At 41.1% G+C, this 16,204-nt stretch overlaps 1 protein-coding gene across 2 annotated transcripts in view; it reads left to right on the plus strand.

Annotated features, from left to right (window-relative positions):
* The window catches only part of LOC122555135 (uncharacterized protein CXorf38-like), a 58,281-nt gene that overhangs the window by 5,552 nt on the left and 36,525 nt on the right, over window positions 1-16,204 (plus strand). For both annotated transcript variants that reach the window (XM_043700844.2, XM_087992837.1), the window contains exons 2-3: window positions 6,208-6,342; window positions 11,393-11,515. In XM_043700844.2, the coding sequence (XP_043556779.2) occupies window positions 6,208-6,342; window positions 11,393-11,515 (258 nt within the window). The remainder of the gene's footprint in view (window positions 1-6,207; window positions 6,343-11,392; window positions 11,516-16,204) is intronic.

A 16,204-nucleotide genomic window follows, 5' to 3' on the forward strand; every position in this document is an offset into this window, starting at 1 on the left:
TGAAAACGTTTGCATGTAATCCTCAGGAATAAACCTCCTCAATCTACAGAAGCCTCCTCAGAAAACAAGACATATACTTCATGTGTTCCATCCATTGACTTGCTTTGCTTGAGTAATATCCAGTTTCATTTGGCAATCTCATCTGATGAGCTACATTTCCTGAAGAATTGAAAAATGCCTCAGTGTCCCTGTCATTAAAAGTTGGGAGGGATTGCACAAATTAAAACAGCTCTAGTCACTTTAGTTCCATTAAACTATGGGTCACAACATAACTGGAAAAAGTATTTTTATTTTACATAAATGACCAGTTGAATGTTATCTATATGATAATGATACCCATGGGCCGGGTGCTGGCAGGTGGGACTAGATTAGTTTAGGATATCAGGCTGGCATGGACGAGTTGGACCGAAGGGTCTGTTTCCATGCTGTACATCTCTATGACTCTATATAAGATTTTAAACTTCAAGATCTATCAATCTGGTTACTTTAATTATTGGTTTATGAAAACATTTATTCAATGAAGATACAATATTAGGGTAATTCACACAGTCTGTAAAATAGAAGTACAACCCTTATTCCTTTAAATGCACCCAAAATAGCAAATGCAAATATACAGTAAGTTCAGATCCTATTCCATAAAAGAGAAAAAAAAACTTTTGTCCGCAGAGATTAGCTGTCTAAGGAAAATACTTGGGTTAATGAACTATTCTGAGGGTGAAAGGATATAGAGTAGAATGTTCTGGACTCTGGTACTTGTATCCTGGCACATGTTGTCAAGTCACTAATTTTGCATAGATGCCTCCAAAGTCATACAGATGCAGGAAATGCAACCTTGAGATTTTCTAATAGTCATTCTTTCAAAGAATAAAAAGGCTTCGCCCTGAACTCAACAAGGGGGTTTTCTTTTCAGAAATGCAAACAATCATTTGAGCAGCTTTTTTCTTAACAGGATTTCTTCCAGTTGAATGAGATAAAAGACAAGAATCTCTCTCTCAGCCAGTCATTGTTTAAAACAAGGCGAGAGTGAGGACTGCAGATGCTGGAGATCAGAGCTGAAAATGTGTTGCTGGAAAAGCGCAGCAGGTCAGGCAGCATCCAAGGAACAGGAGAATTGACGTTTCGGGCATCCTGAAGAAGGGCTTATGGCTGAAACGTCGATTCCTGAAGAAGGGCTTATGCCCGAAACGTCAATTCTCCTGTTCCTTGGATGCTGCCTGAACTGCTGCGCTTTTCCAGCAACACATTTTCAGCATTGTTTAAAACAACCCCAGTAATGAACTATGGTAGACAAGCAGGAGGCTGGAAGAACACAGCAAGCCAGGCAGCATTAAGAGGTGGAGAAGTCAATTGTTTTATAAAAGAAGGACTTCAAAATCCACACTTTCCATAAAACCGGAAGATATGTGAGCAGAAGTGTATTGTGTAAGCTCTCAACATTCAGTGAGATTGTGGCTTATTTGATGGTCCTGAATGCCACTTTCCAATTCCTTGATTTCCTTAAGTGATTAAAAATCTGTCTATCTCAGCCTTGAATGTACTTAATGATCCAGCCTTAACAGCCTTCGACTATAAATAATTCCACAGATCAACTACCCTCCTGACAGAAGAAATTCCTCTTCATTTCTGTCTTAACTGTGCAAGCCTTTATTCTGAGATTGTGTCCTCTGGTCCTGGAGTCTCCCAGAAAGGTAAACAAACTTTCTGCATCTATCTTGCCAAGAATATAGAGTGTGGGGAAATAGGTGGTGACATCTTGAAAAATGTCCATATTACAGAGGAGGAGATGCTGGATGTTTTGAAATGCATAGAAATGGATAAATCCCCAGGACCTGATCAGATGCACCCTACATCTCTGTGGGAAGCTAGAGCCCCTTACTGAAATATTTGTATCATCAATAGTCACAGATGAGGTACCGGAAGACTGGAGGTTGGCTAACATGGTGGCCCTGTTTAAGAAAGGTGGTAACGAAAAGCCAGGGAACTATAGACTGGTGAGGCTGAAATTGGTGGTGGGCAAATTGTCGGAGGGAATCCTGAGGGACAGGATGTGCATGTATTTGGAGAGGCAAGGACTGATTAGGGATAGTCAACAAACTTTATGTGTGGGAAATCATGTCTCACGATCTTGATAGAGTTTTTTGAAGAAATAACAAAATGGATTGATGAGGGCAGAGCAGTAGACATGATCTATATGGATTTCGTAAGGCATTCGACAAGGTTCCTCAAGGGAGACTGGTTAGTAAGGTTAGATCTCATGGAATATAAGGAGAACTAGCCATTTGGATACGGAACTGGCTCAAAGATAGAAGACAGAGGCTGATGGTGGAGGATTGCTTTTCAGACTGATGGCCTGTGAACAGTGGTGTACCACAAGGATCAGTGCTGAGTCACTGCTTTTCATCATTTACGTAAATGATTTGGATGTGAACATAGGAGGAATAGTTAGTAAGTTTGCAGATGACATCAAAATTGGAGATATCATGGACAGTGAAAAAGGTTACCTCAGATTACAAGAGGATCTTGATCAGATGGGCCAATGGGCTGAGGAGTGGCAGATGGTGTTTAGGTAAATGTGAGGTGCTGCATTTTGGAAAGGCAAATCAGAGCAGAACTTATACAATTAATGTAAGTACCTAGGGAGTGTGGCTGAATAAAGAGACCTTGGAGTGCAGGTTTGTAGTTCCTTGAAAGTAAACTTGCAGGTAGATAGGATAATGAAGAAGGCATTTGGTATGCTTTCCTCTATTGGTCAGAGCATTGAGTATCAGAGTTGGGATGTCATGTTGCAGCTGTACAAGACATTGGTTAGGCCACTTTTGAAATATTGTGTGCAATTCTAGTCTCCTTCCTATCGTAATGATGTTGTGAAACGTGAAAGGGTTCAGAAAAGATTTACAAGGATGTTGCCAGGCTTGGAGGATTTGAGCTATAGGGAGAGGTCGAGTAGGCTGGGGCTGTTTTCCCTGGAGTGTCAGAGGCTGAGGGGCGACCTTATAGAGGTTTATAAAATCATGAGGGGCATGGATTGGGTAAAAAGACAAGGTTTTTTCCCTGGGATGGGGAATCCAGAACTAGAGGGCGTAGGTTCACGGTGAGGATGAAAGATATAAAAGGGACGTAAGGGGCAACGTTTTCACACAGAGGAAGTGGTGGAGGCTGGTACAATTGCAGCATTTAAAAGGCATCTGGATGGGTATATGAATAGGAAGGATTTAGAGGGATATGGGCCAGGTGCTGGCAAATGGGACAGGATTAGGTTAGAATATTTGGGCCGCATGGACGAGTTGGACCAAAGGATCTGTTTCCATCTCTATGACTGTATGGCCTCTTGTAATCTTGTATACTTCAATAACGTCACCTGTCATTCTTCTATATTCCAACAAATACAGACCCAAATCTATGCAATCTATTCCCATAACATAGTCCCTGAAATACCTGAGGGTCGAAAAGTGTGGCGCTGGCAAAGCACAGCAGGTCAGGCAGCACCCAAGGAGCAGGAGAGTTGTTGTTTCGGACATAAACACTTCATCAGAAATGTAGGGGTGGAAGCGGGATGAGAAATGGGGGGGGAGGGGTAGCTGGGAAAGCAGTAGATGAATGCAGTTTGGAAGTAATTATGATAGGTTCGTGGGGAGGGCGGAGTGAATAGGTAGAAAGCGCATTATCCTCCACCATTTCCGTCACCTACAATCAGATCCCACCACCAGAGATATATTTCCCTCTGCACCCCTATCAGCATTCTGCAGAGACCATTCCCTCAACCTTGTTAGATCCATGCCCCCATACCAACTCATCCTCCACACCCGGCACCTTCCCTTGCTGCCGCAAGAGGTGTAAAATCTGCACCCACACCTCTTCCTCTTCCTCAGCTCCATCTAAAGCCCTAAAGGATCATTTCAAATCCAGTGGAGATTTTCCTGCACATCCACCCACCTCATCTACTGCTCTCGATATGGTCTCCTCTACATCGGGGAGACAGAATGCCAACTTGCAGATGTTCAACAAACATCTCTGGGATACCCGCACCAAACAGCCTCACTGCCCTGTGGCCAATCACTTCAACTCCCCCTCCCACTCCCTCAAGGACATGCAAGTCCTGGGCCTCCTCCATTGCCAAATCAAAGCCATCGACCAACTTCCATCTCGGCGCCATATAACCACATGGCATCAACACTGATTCTCCAGTTCCCAAATCTCCCCTCCCCCCACCTCATTCCAGATCCAACATTCCAACTCGGCACTGCCCTCGACCTGTCCATTTTACTTCCCACCTATCCGCTCCACCCTGTCCTTCGACCTATCACCATCAACCCCCACCTGCTTCTACCCATCACCTTCCTATCTGTCGTCCCCCCATCCCCACCCCTCTATTTGTCTCTCAGCCCCCTTCCCCCTTCACATTCCTGAAGAAGGTCTAATGCCTGGAACAGCTCCTGCTCCTCAGGTGCTGCCTGACCTGCTGTTCTTTTCTAGTGCTGCACTTTTCAACTCTGATGTACTTTCCAGCATCTGCAGTCCTCACTTTCTCCTAATACCTGATATCAGTCTAGGGAACATCCTCTGGACAGCCTCAAATGCAGTATATCATTTCCTTAGATAATGGGCCCAAAACTTCAATGACCTTTTATAAAGAAATCACTGCAGATATTTCCACAAAGCTCGAACAAAATCCAATTTCCGGACTTCTCTGAGTAAGGTTAATATAACACGTTTGTGTTACACAGTGCTTTAAATACTTAATCTCCAGAGTTCCAAATATTTATGTATGGTGTGTAACTCAAGTGAATACAAACTGCTCTATTCCAAGTTGTCAGAAATTTATGTTAAATGTTCTAAGTGCCTCCTCTTGTCTGGCAATCCATGACCTGACTCAAACATCGAATAATTTCCAAACTGACTTTTTTTTAAAAATTCCAACCAGTATGCCATGGCTGCGTAAATTTCTTCCAATCTAATCTGACCTTGTCACCCATTAATTGGACCTAAGCTTTGAAAAGCTACCGATTGTTTTGATGACTGCTAAAACCTTGCATTGCTAAATACAAAGCTCTTAAAGCTGCTAAGCCTTTGCCTTAACCAAACCTTTTGGTGCAGATGCATCACTGACCTGAATGAACATAATAAGCTGTATTTATATAGTACCTCTGAATACTATGAAACATCTCGTAACTTTTCTCAAAAATGTTATCAAATAAAAATCGACACTGAGCCACATAAGCAGATATTAAGACAGATAAAGAAAAGCTTAATCAAAGTGGTAGGTTTTGACAAATGCCTTTAAAACAAAGGGTTATTGAAGCAGCAATGTAAGGCTGTTATGCGCTATTTCAAAGTAACTTGGTGTGATATTCTGAAGAAGTGGTATTATCGTTGAACTGTTAATCCAGAGACCCAGGTAATGTTCTGGGGACCCAGGGCAGATTGTGGAATTTGAGTTCAATTTTTTAAAAATCTGGAGTTATGAGTCTCATGATGACCATGAAACCATTGTCAGAAAAGCCCATCTGGTTCACCAATGTCCTCAGGGAAGGAAACTGCCATCTTTCTCTGGTCTGGTCTACATGTGATTTCAGAACCATAGCAATGTGGCTGACTCTGAACTGCCCTCTGGGCAATTAAGGATTGGCAATAAATACTGGTCTAGCCAGCGATGCCCTCATCTGTCAATAAAAAAATATAACTACAAATGAAAAGAATGTGTAGTGTTGATTTCCTAGATGCAATATCACGGAACTTCAGCTGATAATTTTTCGATTCACTCATGAGATGTAGACATCACTGGCTGGCCAGCATTTCATTGCCCATGCCTAGGTACTCTTGAGAAGGTGTGGTGAGCTGCCTTCTTGAACCCCTGCAGTCCATATATTGTAGGTTGACCCACAATGCCCTAAAGGAGGGAATTTGGATTTTGACCCAGTGATATTGAAGGAACAGTGATATATTTCCAAGTCAGGATGGTGAGTGCCTTAGAGGGAAATTTACAAGTGGTGGTGTTCCCATGTTAATGGTACAAGCTTGCAATTGCAGTTGTATGTAATGTCTGTATACATTAGCCTTACATCATGTGTTACAATTTTTCATCTTTTGACCTGAAGTTGAATTGCAGAATTTTGTAACTTCAAAAATTTCTTGATATTGTATTTGATGTTCCTCATTAAAAAATTCTGTAAACTTATCCAATCCCTTATAACACATGAATTTCTTCAGTTTCAGGGGGCATGCCCTTTGTGCGAAGTATGGAAGAGAGAAATTCTGAAACATCATACAATTCAAAACAATGTGATATACTGGGGCAACTGTTCTCCTCCACTGTGGCCGAAGCAGGCTTGGGAAGTGGCAAAAGTATGTTTTATGTTAAGTTTTATCCACAGAAATGTGATAAACAGTTGTAATTATTAATAAATTTTCTGATTGCAGTAACTTAATATATAAAACCTGAACCTGTATTGTGCAAACACATTATTTGTTTTGGTTCTTATTTCAAAATGTAAGCCATTTCTGTGACTTTTATTTTGCTGAAAATGTTTGTCTGTCTTTACAGTTGTGTTAATTTCAATAGATTACGATGACAAGTTAAAAATTGCACATATTAGCAGTAATATGCTTAATTATGGACAATAATTAGTTTTGGTACTGCTATGATCCACTTTTTGAAGTACAGCGAAATCAGTATAGACGGGTGCTTGCAATAAAATTAACACTTACTGAGAGATCTAGGTTATGTGTTTTAAAATGTTAAAGGACTCACTGAAACTGCATACAATCTTAAATTACAATCTATGGACAGCTTTCAGTACACCAAGCCTGAGGCTGCAGGGAGCTTTGTAAAAGAAACAACTTTTCTGAAAGAGAGATCACTTTAGCCAGCATTCGGAGAACTGGGTGGAGAATTTCCTGGAGTGCTCACATGTCTCTGTCCCAGAGATATAGCGGATTTATAGCTGCTATTGATGCTGATTAAATGACTTTCCATTCTTTCTCAAAACCATCTCATACAGACCTCATCAAGCAATGTTGCAATCAAAGATGCAGGGCACAAACTTAAAGGAACAGTGTAGTGTCTGTCACAAGCCGTTGCACACAGTAACCAGACTTTTCAGGAAATGTGGCCCAGAGCTTCCTATCGCAGAGGTGCCACGTAAATAGCGAGGGAGGGCTATCATTTCCAACCCCAGCGATGTGTCAATGAATACATTAAGTGGCTAGTGCAGCTTTACTGCTGCAGACACACTAACCAGAAGTCTACGGTTTTATTCCTATATAATGTGTCACCTGTTGTGTAGCCCCAAAATATTCTCAATCTGTTCTAATACTTTGTATGAAAATCACTTTCCTCCTTCTCTTTCCTTCTGCCCATGGATATAGTGATAATGTAAAAGTATTCAAATCTGGCAAGCAAATATTATTTTAATTTATTATTTAATTGGATTTGATGAAGACATATATATCTAATGTCTCTGAACTGTAACTATACAAGGAAATAAACAAAATTCTCCCATTTTCCATCTGTGAAGAGATGCAAGTTTTATCGATCCTTTTGTACTTTTTTTTCTCTGTAACTTGTGAAAGAAAGCTCAAAACCGTAGGCTTCCGGTCACATGGCCAGTCATATATAATTCATGATGTCATTGTTTCTCAAACAGTGTTCCAATATTTGAAGGTTTTAAATTGTATGTATGTGTTCTTTGTTTACAAAGATCAGCTCTCTGTATAAATGCATGTGTCACCCATTAAACACAGGTCTGCCACACTGCATCCCAACTGACAATCTTAAATTGGTTACCAGCATAATTCCACCACAATTCAGAATTATCCAGCAACTGTTGTCTAATTGCAGAAACACGTCTAATGTTAAAATGTGTTGCAAGTTTTGCAAGTGTAGGTTGTTTAGTACAGTTAGTAACTTATTAGTAACAAATCTGAAGAGACTTGCTGTTTGTTACAAACAGCCAAAGGCACATGCTGCCTGTTAATATCTATCAGTCTTTGGGATATACAACCTACATGCTTGGCATCACATCAGCAGCAAAATTAGGTATGAAATGAAACAGTCGAATAAGCTCCTTTTCATCAATGAACTAGTTTATAAATTGGTCAGAGGTTCTCTACTACTGTTTACAGCAAACCTATCACCACTGGTCAGTATACGTGTTGAAATTCCTATAGATTCACACACGAAAAGATTGGCCTTATCAGAAACCTTGTGAATAGGACCCTTTTCTTCCCAGCCCCTCAGAATGTTGTTGTGAACAGTGCTTCCAGAAATGAAATACCTGGTACAAATATCCAGTTGCCAAATTGTTGGCCATCCAGGCATCTAACTAATCATTTTGACCCTATTGCAATAACAAAATTAACACAAAAACCATTAGATCACCTTTACTACAAGGAATTACATTCAGCTGAATTGTGACAGCTTGAACCCAAAAGCAGCAGGAGATTGGACAATCTTTAACAATTTATTTGTAGTTATGGAGTATTTGAGCTATAAGGAGAGGCTGAACAGGCTGGGACTGTTTTCCCTGGAGCATCAGAGGCTGAGGGGTGATCTTATAGAGGCTTACAAAATTATGAGGGGCATAGATAGGGTAAATAGGCAAAGTCTTTTCCCTGGGGTCGGGGAGTCCAGAACGAGAGGGCATAGGTTTAGGGTGAGAGGGGAAAGATATAAAAGAGACCTACGGGGCAACTTTTTCACACAGATGGTGGTACGGGAATGGAATGAGCCGACAGAGGAAATGGTGGAGGCTGGTACAATTGCAACATTTAAGAGGCATTTGGATGGGTATATGAATAGGAAGGGTTTGGAGGGATATGGACCATGTGCTGGCAGGTGGGACTAGATTGGGTTGGGATATCTGGTCGGCATGGACAAGTTAGACTGAAGGGTCTGTTTCCATGCTGTACATCTCTATGACTCTATGTTATAAATCCACAAGCTATTTGTACATAAATATAATAAAAAGACTGAAAACCTTTTGGCTGATTCTTGCAGTGTCATTCTCTACAATCTCTTCCCAATTGCAGTGATATTGTTGTGTAGAGGGATTTTGTTATCCCCAGGTGGGTACGTAATCTCCCTTTTCCCATCTATTCCCTGCACCAGAGAGCTCAATACATTAGAAATCTTAATGTTAATGTTATCACAGTACTGGTTGCAGCCATTTGTGTTATAAGTGCTCAATGGAAGGTTTAATTTTTCCATTGCTAGTGCACATGTATGTGAAGAGGTGATGGCTTCTTTCAAGTGGCTTAAGATATGACATATTTCTAACCTACCAAAACAGATTTGCGGTCACTGGAAAGCACAGGTAGCATAAGCTGAATGCTAGATTTATTATATTGTGGCTATATGCCAAAAATTACTTGCAACTTTAAATAACTGCAGTGCAGGCCCTGTTCCTCTGTGTCTGTTTTCTTGCACAATTGAAATTCTGGACCAATCTCAATCAAGAATTTCCATGTTATGAACCACATAAGCAGAATACACATTCTGTCACTTGCTCTAAAGCAGTGTGCTTAAACCTCAACCACAATATTTTATCTTAGATTTCCAAAGTCTGCCCTTTGTTCTCTGAGTGAATGAGGTATGTGGTATATTTTAACCACCTATGTTTTTTTGCAAAAATAGTTTGTAATCTTGTGCCAAAGTAGGAAGAATATTTTGGTAAAATTCCATCTCCCAACAACAGGTCATTTCCTGTTTAATTCATTCTCATTGTGACCCAATTGTGACATAATTACTAACAAGTCGGTATCATAATGAAAGCAGAGTAGAATAATTAATGACAGTGCGGTACTTATTTCATTCATATCAGTTGCAAATTTACAAGCTTTTACTCATATATTTGTCTATAAATGTGCACCCAATGTGTTCAGTTCATCTGCTATAATCTGCTTTTCTTGCCATACTTCATTATATGATTAACATTGTTACTTCATGAAAAGATATAGTGTAGGCAAACAAGCCTTTTTTTAAGGATGGAAAACTCACTACCCTGGAAGCTATTCTCTCTTGTATTGTGCATTAAAATTGGCTGAGTTAGAATTATGTTTCTCAACTCCGAAAAAGTTTAGTTCATCAGTGCTAGCTCATATATGTCTCTTTTTCAAGTATGTGACAGAATAAATAGCTCAGTTTGTAATTTAACCTTAAGGCTATAGTATGGATGTTCTACCCAAATTATACTTCTAAGTACATTGATTCTATTCCAGATGAATCTAATGGAATCTCTACAGTGCAGAGAGAGGCAGTTTGGCCCATGTAGTCTGAACCAATCCTCCCATCCCAGCACTCCCACCCGATAATCCCACAAGTTTAATTTAGATAAATGTGAGGTGCTGCATTTTGAAAAGGCAAATCAGACCAATACTTATACACTTAATGGTAAAGTCCTTGGGAGTGCTGCTGTACAACCCACCCTTGGAATGCAAGTTCATAGCTCCTTGAAAGTGGCGTCTCAGGTAGATAGGATAGTGAAGAAGACATTTAGTATGCTTTCCTTTATTGTTCAGAGCATTGAGTATAGGAGTAGGAGTATATTGCAGTTGTACAGGACACTAGTGAGGCCACGTTTGGAATATTGTGTACAATTCTGGTCTCTCTCATATAGGAAGGATGTTGTGAAACTTGAAAGGGTTCAGAAAAGATTGACAAGGATGTTGCGAGGGTTGGATGGTTTGAGCTATAGGGAGAGGCTGAATAGGCTGGGGCTGTTTTCCAAAGAGCATCAGAGGCTGAAGGGTGACTTTATAGAGGCTTATAAAGTCATGAGGGGAATGGTTAGCGTAAATAGCAAAGGTCTTTTCCCTGGATTTGGGGAGTCCAGAATTAAAGGGCATAAGTTTAGGGTGAGAGGGTAAAGATTTAAAAGGGTCGTAAGGGGCAACTTTTTCACACAAAGAGCGATGCATGTATGGAATGAGCTGCCAGAGGAAGTGGTGAAGGCTGGTACAATTACAACATTTAAAAGACATGTGGATGGGTACATGAATAGGAAGGGTTTAGAGGAATATGGACCAAATGCTGGCAAATGGGACTAAATTAATTTAGGATATCTGGTCGGAATGGACAATTTAGTCCAAAGGGTCTGTTTCTGTGCTATACATTTCTATGATTCTATTTACCAAGGCTAATCCACCTCACCAGCACATCTTGGACTTTGGGAGGATGCCAGAGGAAACCCATGCAGAGACAGGGAGAATGAGTAGCCTTCACACAGACATCACCCAAGGTTTGAATTGAATGCTGGTCCATGGTGCTGAGTCAGCAGTGCTAACCACTGTGCCACCATGCTGCCTGTGTTTTGTATTTAAAATTTTTTAAAAAGTGATTTGATGCATTTTATTTTGAGTTGTGGTTGAATCATGGACAGTATTTTGTTTTCTGCAGGTCTATATGCCTCATGGACAGGCCAACACACGGGGACCAGGAAAATGTGATGTGGCAGCTCTGTTAAATTTAATTATTTCATGTGACCGGTTTGATTTTGTTGAACGGCAAAAAGTAATTGAGGTAATAAAGATAACATTTTGAAATATTATTTGAAAGGTTATCACTTTGTTTTGTTTGCCTGCATCCCCAAGCCTCACCAAGTCTTGCTCAACCATTTCCTGATATTATTGATCTACATTGGTTCCCAGTGGCCTAGTACTCCAGTTTTAAATTCTCAGTCTTGTGTTTAAATGCATTCCTGACTTTTACTATTATAACTCTGTTACCTTCTTGAACCCTACTCCATGGCAGAACTTTCAGTTCCTCTCAATCTGGTCTCTTGGGCAGTTTTTCCTACACTAGCCATCTTCTTACCCCTCTTTCCATAGCTGTGTCTTCAGTCATCTCGTCCCTACACTTTGAAATTCCCTCCCTGAATCTGTCAGCCTCTCTAACTCAAATACAAACTGAAAGTGCTGGAGAAACTTAACATCTTGATTAAACTTAAAATATAAGTCATAGCTATTAATTTAACCTGTGGCAGTGTTTGTAGAGGAATAAGACGGTATTATTTTCTGGGTCTGTAAGATTGAAGGAGCAAAAATGGCCTTTGCAGTGATATGTACTTTTGTCAGATGTGGGAGTTTAAAGAGAGTTTAAGGGTTACTGCGGATTATATCTGCCATAAATGCTGTTGGATGTGAAACTTATCAAATCAAGTGGATCGGTTGAAGAGACGGATAGAAGCGATGAGGAATTTGCAACAGCAACAGTATGTGATGGATGGCAGTTCTAGGAAGGGGGGAAAGTCACAGATACAGTCACATAGATGGGTTAACTCCAGGAAGGGTAAGAGAGGTAGGCAGCTAGTGCAGGAGTATTTTGTGGATATACCCATTTCAAACAGATATGTTGTTTTGGAAAATGTAGGGGGTGATGGATTCTCAGGGGAATGTAGCACGAACAGCCAAGTTTCTGGTATTGAGACTGGCTCTAAAACAATGAGGGGTACGTCAGCTTCCAAGAGATCAATTGTGTTAGGGGATTCTGTAGTCAGAGGTACAGACAGATGTTTCTGTGGCCAGCCCAGAAAAAGCAGAATGGTGTGTTGTTTTCCTGGTGCCAGGATCAAGAATGTTCTCACAAAGGAGAGGGCCAGCAGGAGGTCATTGTCCACAATGGAACCGACGACATTGGAAGGGAAAAGGTTGAGACTCTGAAGGGAGATTACAGAGAGTTAGGCAGAAATTTAAAAATGAGGTCCTCAAAGTAGTAATATCTGGATTACTCCCAGTGCTACGAGCTAGTGAGGGCAGGAATAGGAGGATAGAGCAGATGAATGCATGGCTTAGGAGCTAGTGTATGGGAGAAGGACTCACATTTTTGGATCATTGGAATCTCTTTTGGGGTAGAAGTGACCTGTATAAGAAGGACGGATCACACCTAAATTAGAAGGGGACTAATGTACTGGCAGGGAAATTTGCTAGAACTACTAAGGGGGGGGGGGGGGGGTGCGGTGGGACCCAGGGAGCTAGTGAGGAAAGAGATCAATCTGAGACGGGTACAGCTGAGAACAGAAGTGAGTCAAACAGTCAGGGCAGGCAGGGACAAGGTAGGACTAATAAATTAAACTGCATTTATTTCAATGCAAGGGGCCTAACAGGGAATGCAGATGAACATGGGACTGGGATATCATAACAATTACGGGAACATGGCTCAGGGATTGGCAGGACTGGCAGCTTAATGTTCCAGGATACAAATGCTACAGGAAGGATAGAAAGGGAGGCGAGAGAGGAGGGGGAGTGGCATTTTTGATAAGGGATAGCATTACAGCTGTGCTGAGGGAAGATATTCCCGGAAATACATCCAGGGAAGTTATTTGGGTGGAACTGAGAAATAAGAAACGGATGATCACCTTATTGGGATTGTATTATAGATCCCCCAATAGTCAGAGGGAAATTGAGAAACAAACTTGTAAGGAGATCTCCGCTATCTGTAAGAATAATAGGGTAGTTATGGTAGGGGATTTTAACTTTCCAAACATTGACTGGGACTGCCATAGTGTTGAAGGTTTAGATGGAGAGGAATTTCTTAAGTGTGTACAAGAAAATTTTCTGATTCAGTATGAGGATGTACCTATGAGAGAAGGTGCAAAACTTGACCTACTCTTGGGAAATAAGGCAGGATAGGTGACTGAGGTATCAGTGGGGGAGCACTTTGGGGCCAGCGACCATAATTCTATTCGTTTTAAAATCGTGATGGAAAAGGATAGACCAGATCTAAAAATTGAAGTTCTAAATTTGAGAAAGGCCAATTTTGACGGTATTAGGCAAGAACTTTTGAAAGCTGATTGGAGGCAGATGTTCGCAGGTAAAGGGACAGCTGGAAAATGGGAGGCCTTCAGAAATGAGATAACAAGAATCCAGAGAAAGTATATTCCTGTCAGGGTGAAAGGGAAGGCTGGTAGGTATAGGGAATGCTGGATGACTAAAGAAATTGAGGGTTTGATTAAGAAAAAGAAGGAAGCATATGTCAGCTTTAGACAGGATAAATCAAGTGAATCCTCAGAAGAGTATAAAGAAAGTAGGAGTATACTTAATAGGGAAATCAGGAGGGCAAAACGGGGACATGAGATAGCTTTGGCAAATAGAATTAAGGAGAATCCAAAAGGATTTTACAAATATATTAAGGACAAAAGGGTAACTACAGAGAGAATAGGGCCCCTCAAAGATCAGCAAGGCGGCCTTTGTGTGGAGCCACAGAAAATGGGGGAGATGCTAAATGAATATTTTGCGTCAGTATTTACTGTAGAAAAGGATATGGAAGATATATACTGTAGGGAAATAGATGGTGACATCTTGCAAAATGTCCATATTACAGAGGAGGAAGTACTGGATGTCTTGAAACACATAAAGGTGGATAAATCCCCACAACCTGATCAGGTGTACCCTAGAACTCTGTGGGAAGTTAGAGAAGTGATTGCTGGGCCTCTGGCTGAGATATTTGTATCATCAATAGTCACAGGTGAGGTGCCAGAAGACTGGAGCTTGGCAAACATGGTGCCACTGTTTAAGAAGGAAACTATAGACCAGTGAGCCTGATCTTGGTGGAGGGCAAGTTGTTGGAGGGAATCCTGAGGGACAGGATGTACATGTATTTGGAAAGGCAAGGACTGATTCATGGCTTTGTGCGTGGGAAATCATGTCTCACAAACTTGATTGAGTTTTTTGAAGAAGTAACAAAGAAGATTGATGAGGGCAGAGCATTAGATGTGATCTATATGGACTTCAGTAAGGCGTTCAACAAGATTCCCCATGGGAGACTGATTAGCAAGGTTAGATCTCATGGAATACAGGGAGAACTAGCCATTTGGATACAGAACTGGCTCAAAGGTAGAAGACAGAGGGTGGTGGTGGAGGGTTGTTTTTCAGACTGGAGGCCTGTGACCAGTGGAGTGCCACAAGGATCGATGCTGGGCCCTCTACTTTTTGTAATTTACATAAATGATTTGGATGCTATCATAAGAGGTACAGTTAGTAAGTTTGCAGATGACACCAAAATTGGAGGTGTAGTGGACAGCAAAGAGGGTTATCTCAGATTACAACAGAATCTGGACCAGATGGGCCAATGGGCTGAGAAGTGGCAGATGGAGTTTAATTCAGATAAATGTGGGGTGCTGCATTTTGGAAAAGCAAATCTTAGCAGGACTTATACACTTAATGATAAGGTCCGAGGGAGCTTTGCTGAACAAAGAGACCTTGGAGTGCAGGTTCATAGCTCCTTGAAAGTGGAGTCACAGGTAGATAGGATAGTGAAGATGGCGTTTGGTATGCTTTCCTTTATTGGTCAGAGTATTGAGTACAGGAGTTGGAAGGTCATATTGCAGCTGTACAAGACATTAGTTAGGCCACTGTTGGAATATTACGTGCAATTCTGGTCTCCTTCCTATCGGAAAGATGTTGTGAAACTTGAAAGGGTTCAGAAAAGATTTACAAGGATGTTGTCAGGGTTGGAGGATCTGAGCTACAGGGAGATGCTGAACAGGCTGGGGCTGTTTTCCCTGGAGTGTCGGAGGCTGAGGGGAGACCTTTTAGAGGTTTACAAAATCATGAGAGGCATGGATAGGATAAATAGACAAAGTCTTTTCCCTGGGGTCGGGGAGTCCAGAACTAGAGGGCATAGGTTTACGGTGAGAGGGGAAAGATATAAAAGAGACCCAAGGGGCAACATTTTCACACAGTGGGTAGTACGTGTATGGAATGAGCTGCCAGAGGAAGTGGTGGAGGCTGGTACAATTGCAACATTTAAGGGGCATTTGGATGGGTATATGAATAGGAAGGGTTTGGAGAGATATGGGCCGGGTGCTGGCAGGTGGGACTAGATTGGGTTGGGATATCTGGTTGGCATGGACGGGTTGGACCGAAGGGTCTGTTTCCATGCTGTACATCTCTATGACCCTGAGTATGGCAGTAACTATGGAGAGAGAAATAGACTTAATATTTCAAGTAGTTCTTCTTCTGAATGGCAGTCATTCTGGACTCAAAATATTAACTCTTTTGTTTTATCTTCACAGATGTTGCTAGACCTACTTGAGCTTCTCTAGCATTTTGTTTTTATTTCAAAATTCTAACATTTGCAGTATTTTCCTTCTATGCCTCTCTATTCCTTTAAAATGCTCCTTAAATTTTACTTCATTGACCAAATAAATGCTTCATTCAGTGTCTACTTTGTGTCTAACTTTCTGTCAAACATATTTAGATGATTTTCTAT

This window comes from Chiloscyllium plagiosum, unplaced genomic scaffold, assembly GCF_037043375.1.
Source record: "Chiloscyllium plagiosum isolate Xiang-an unplaced genomic scaffold, Cpla_swu_hap1 HiC_scaffold_12, whole genome shotgun sequence".
Taxonomy (NCBI): Eukaryota; Metazoa; Chordata; class Chondrichthyes; order Orectolobiformes; family Hemiscylliidae; genus Chiloscyllium; species Chiloscyllium plagiosum.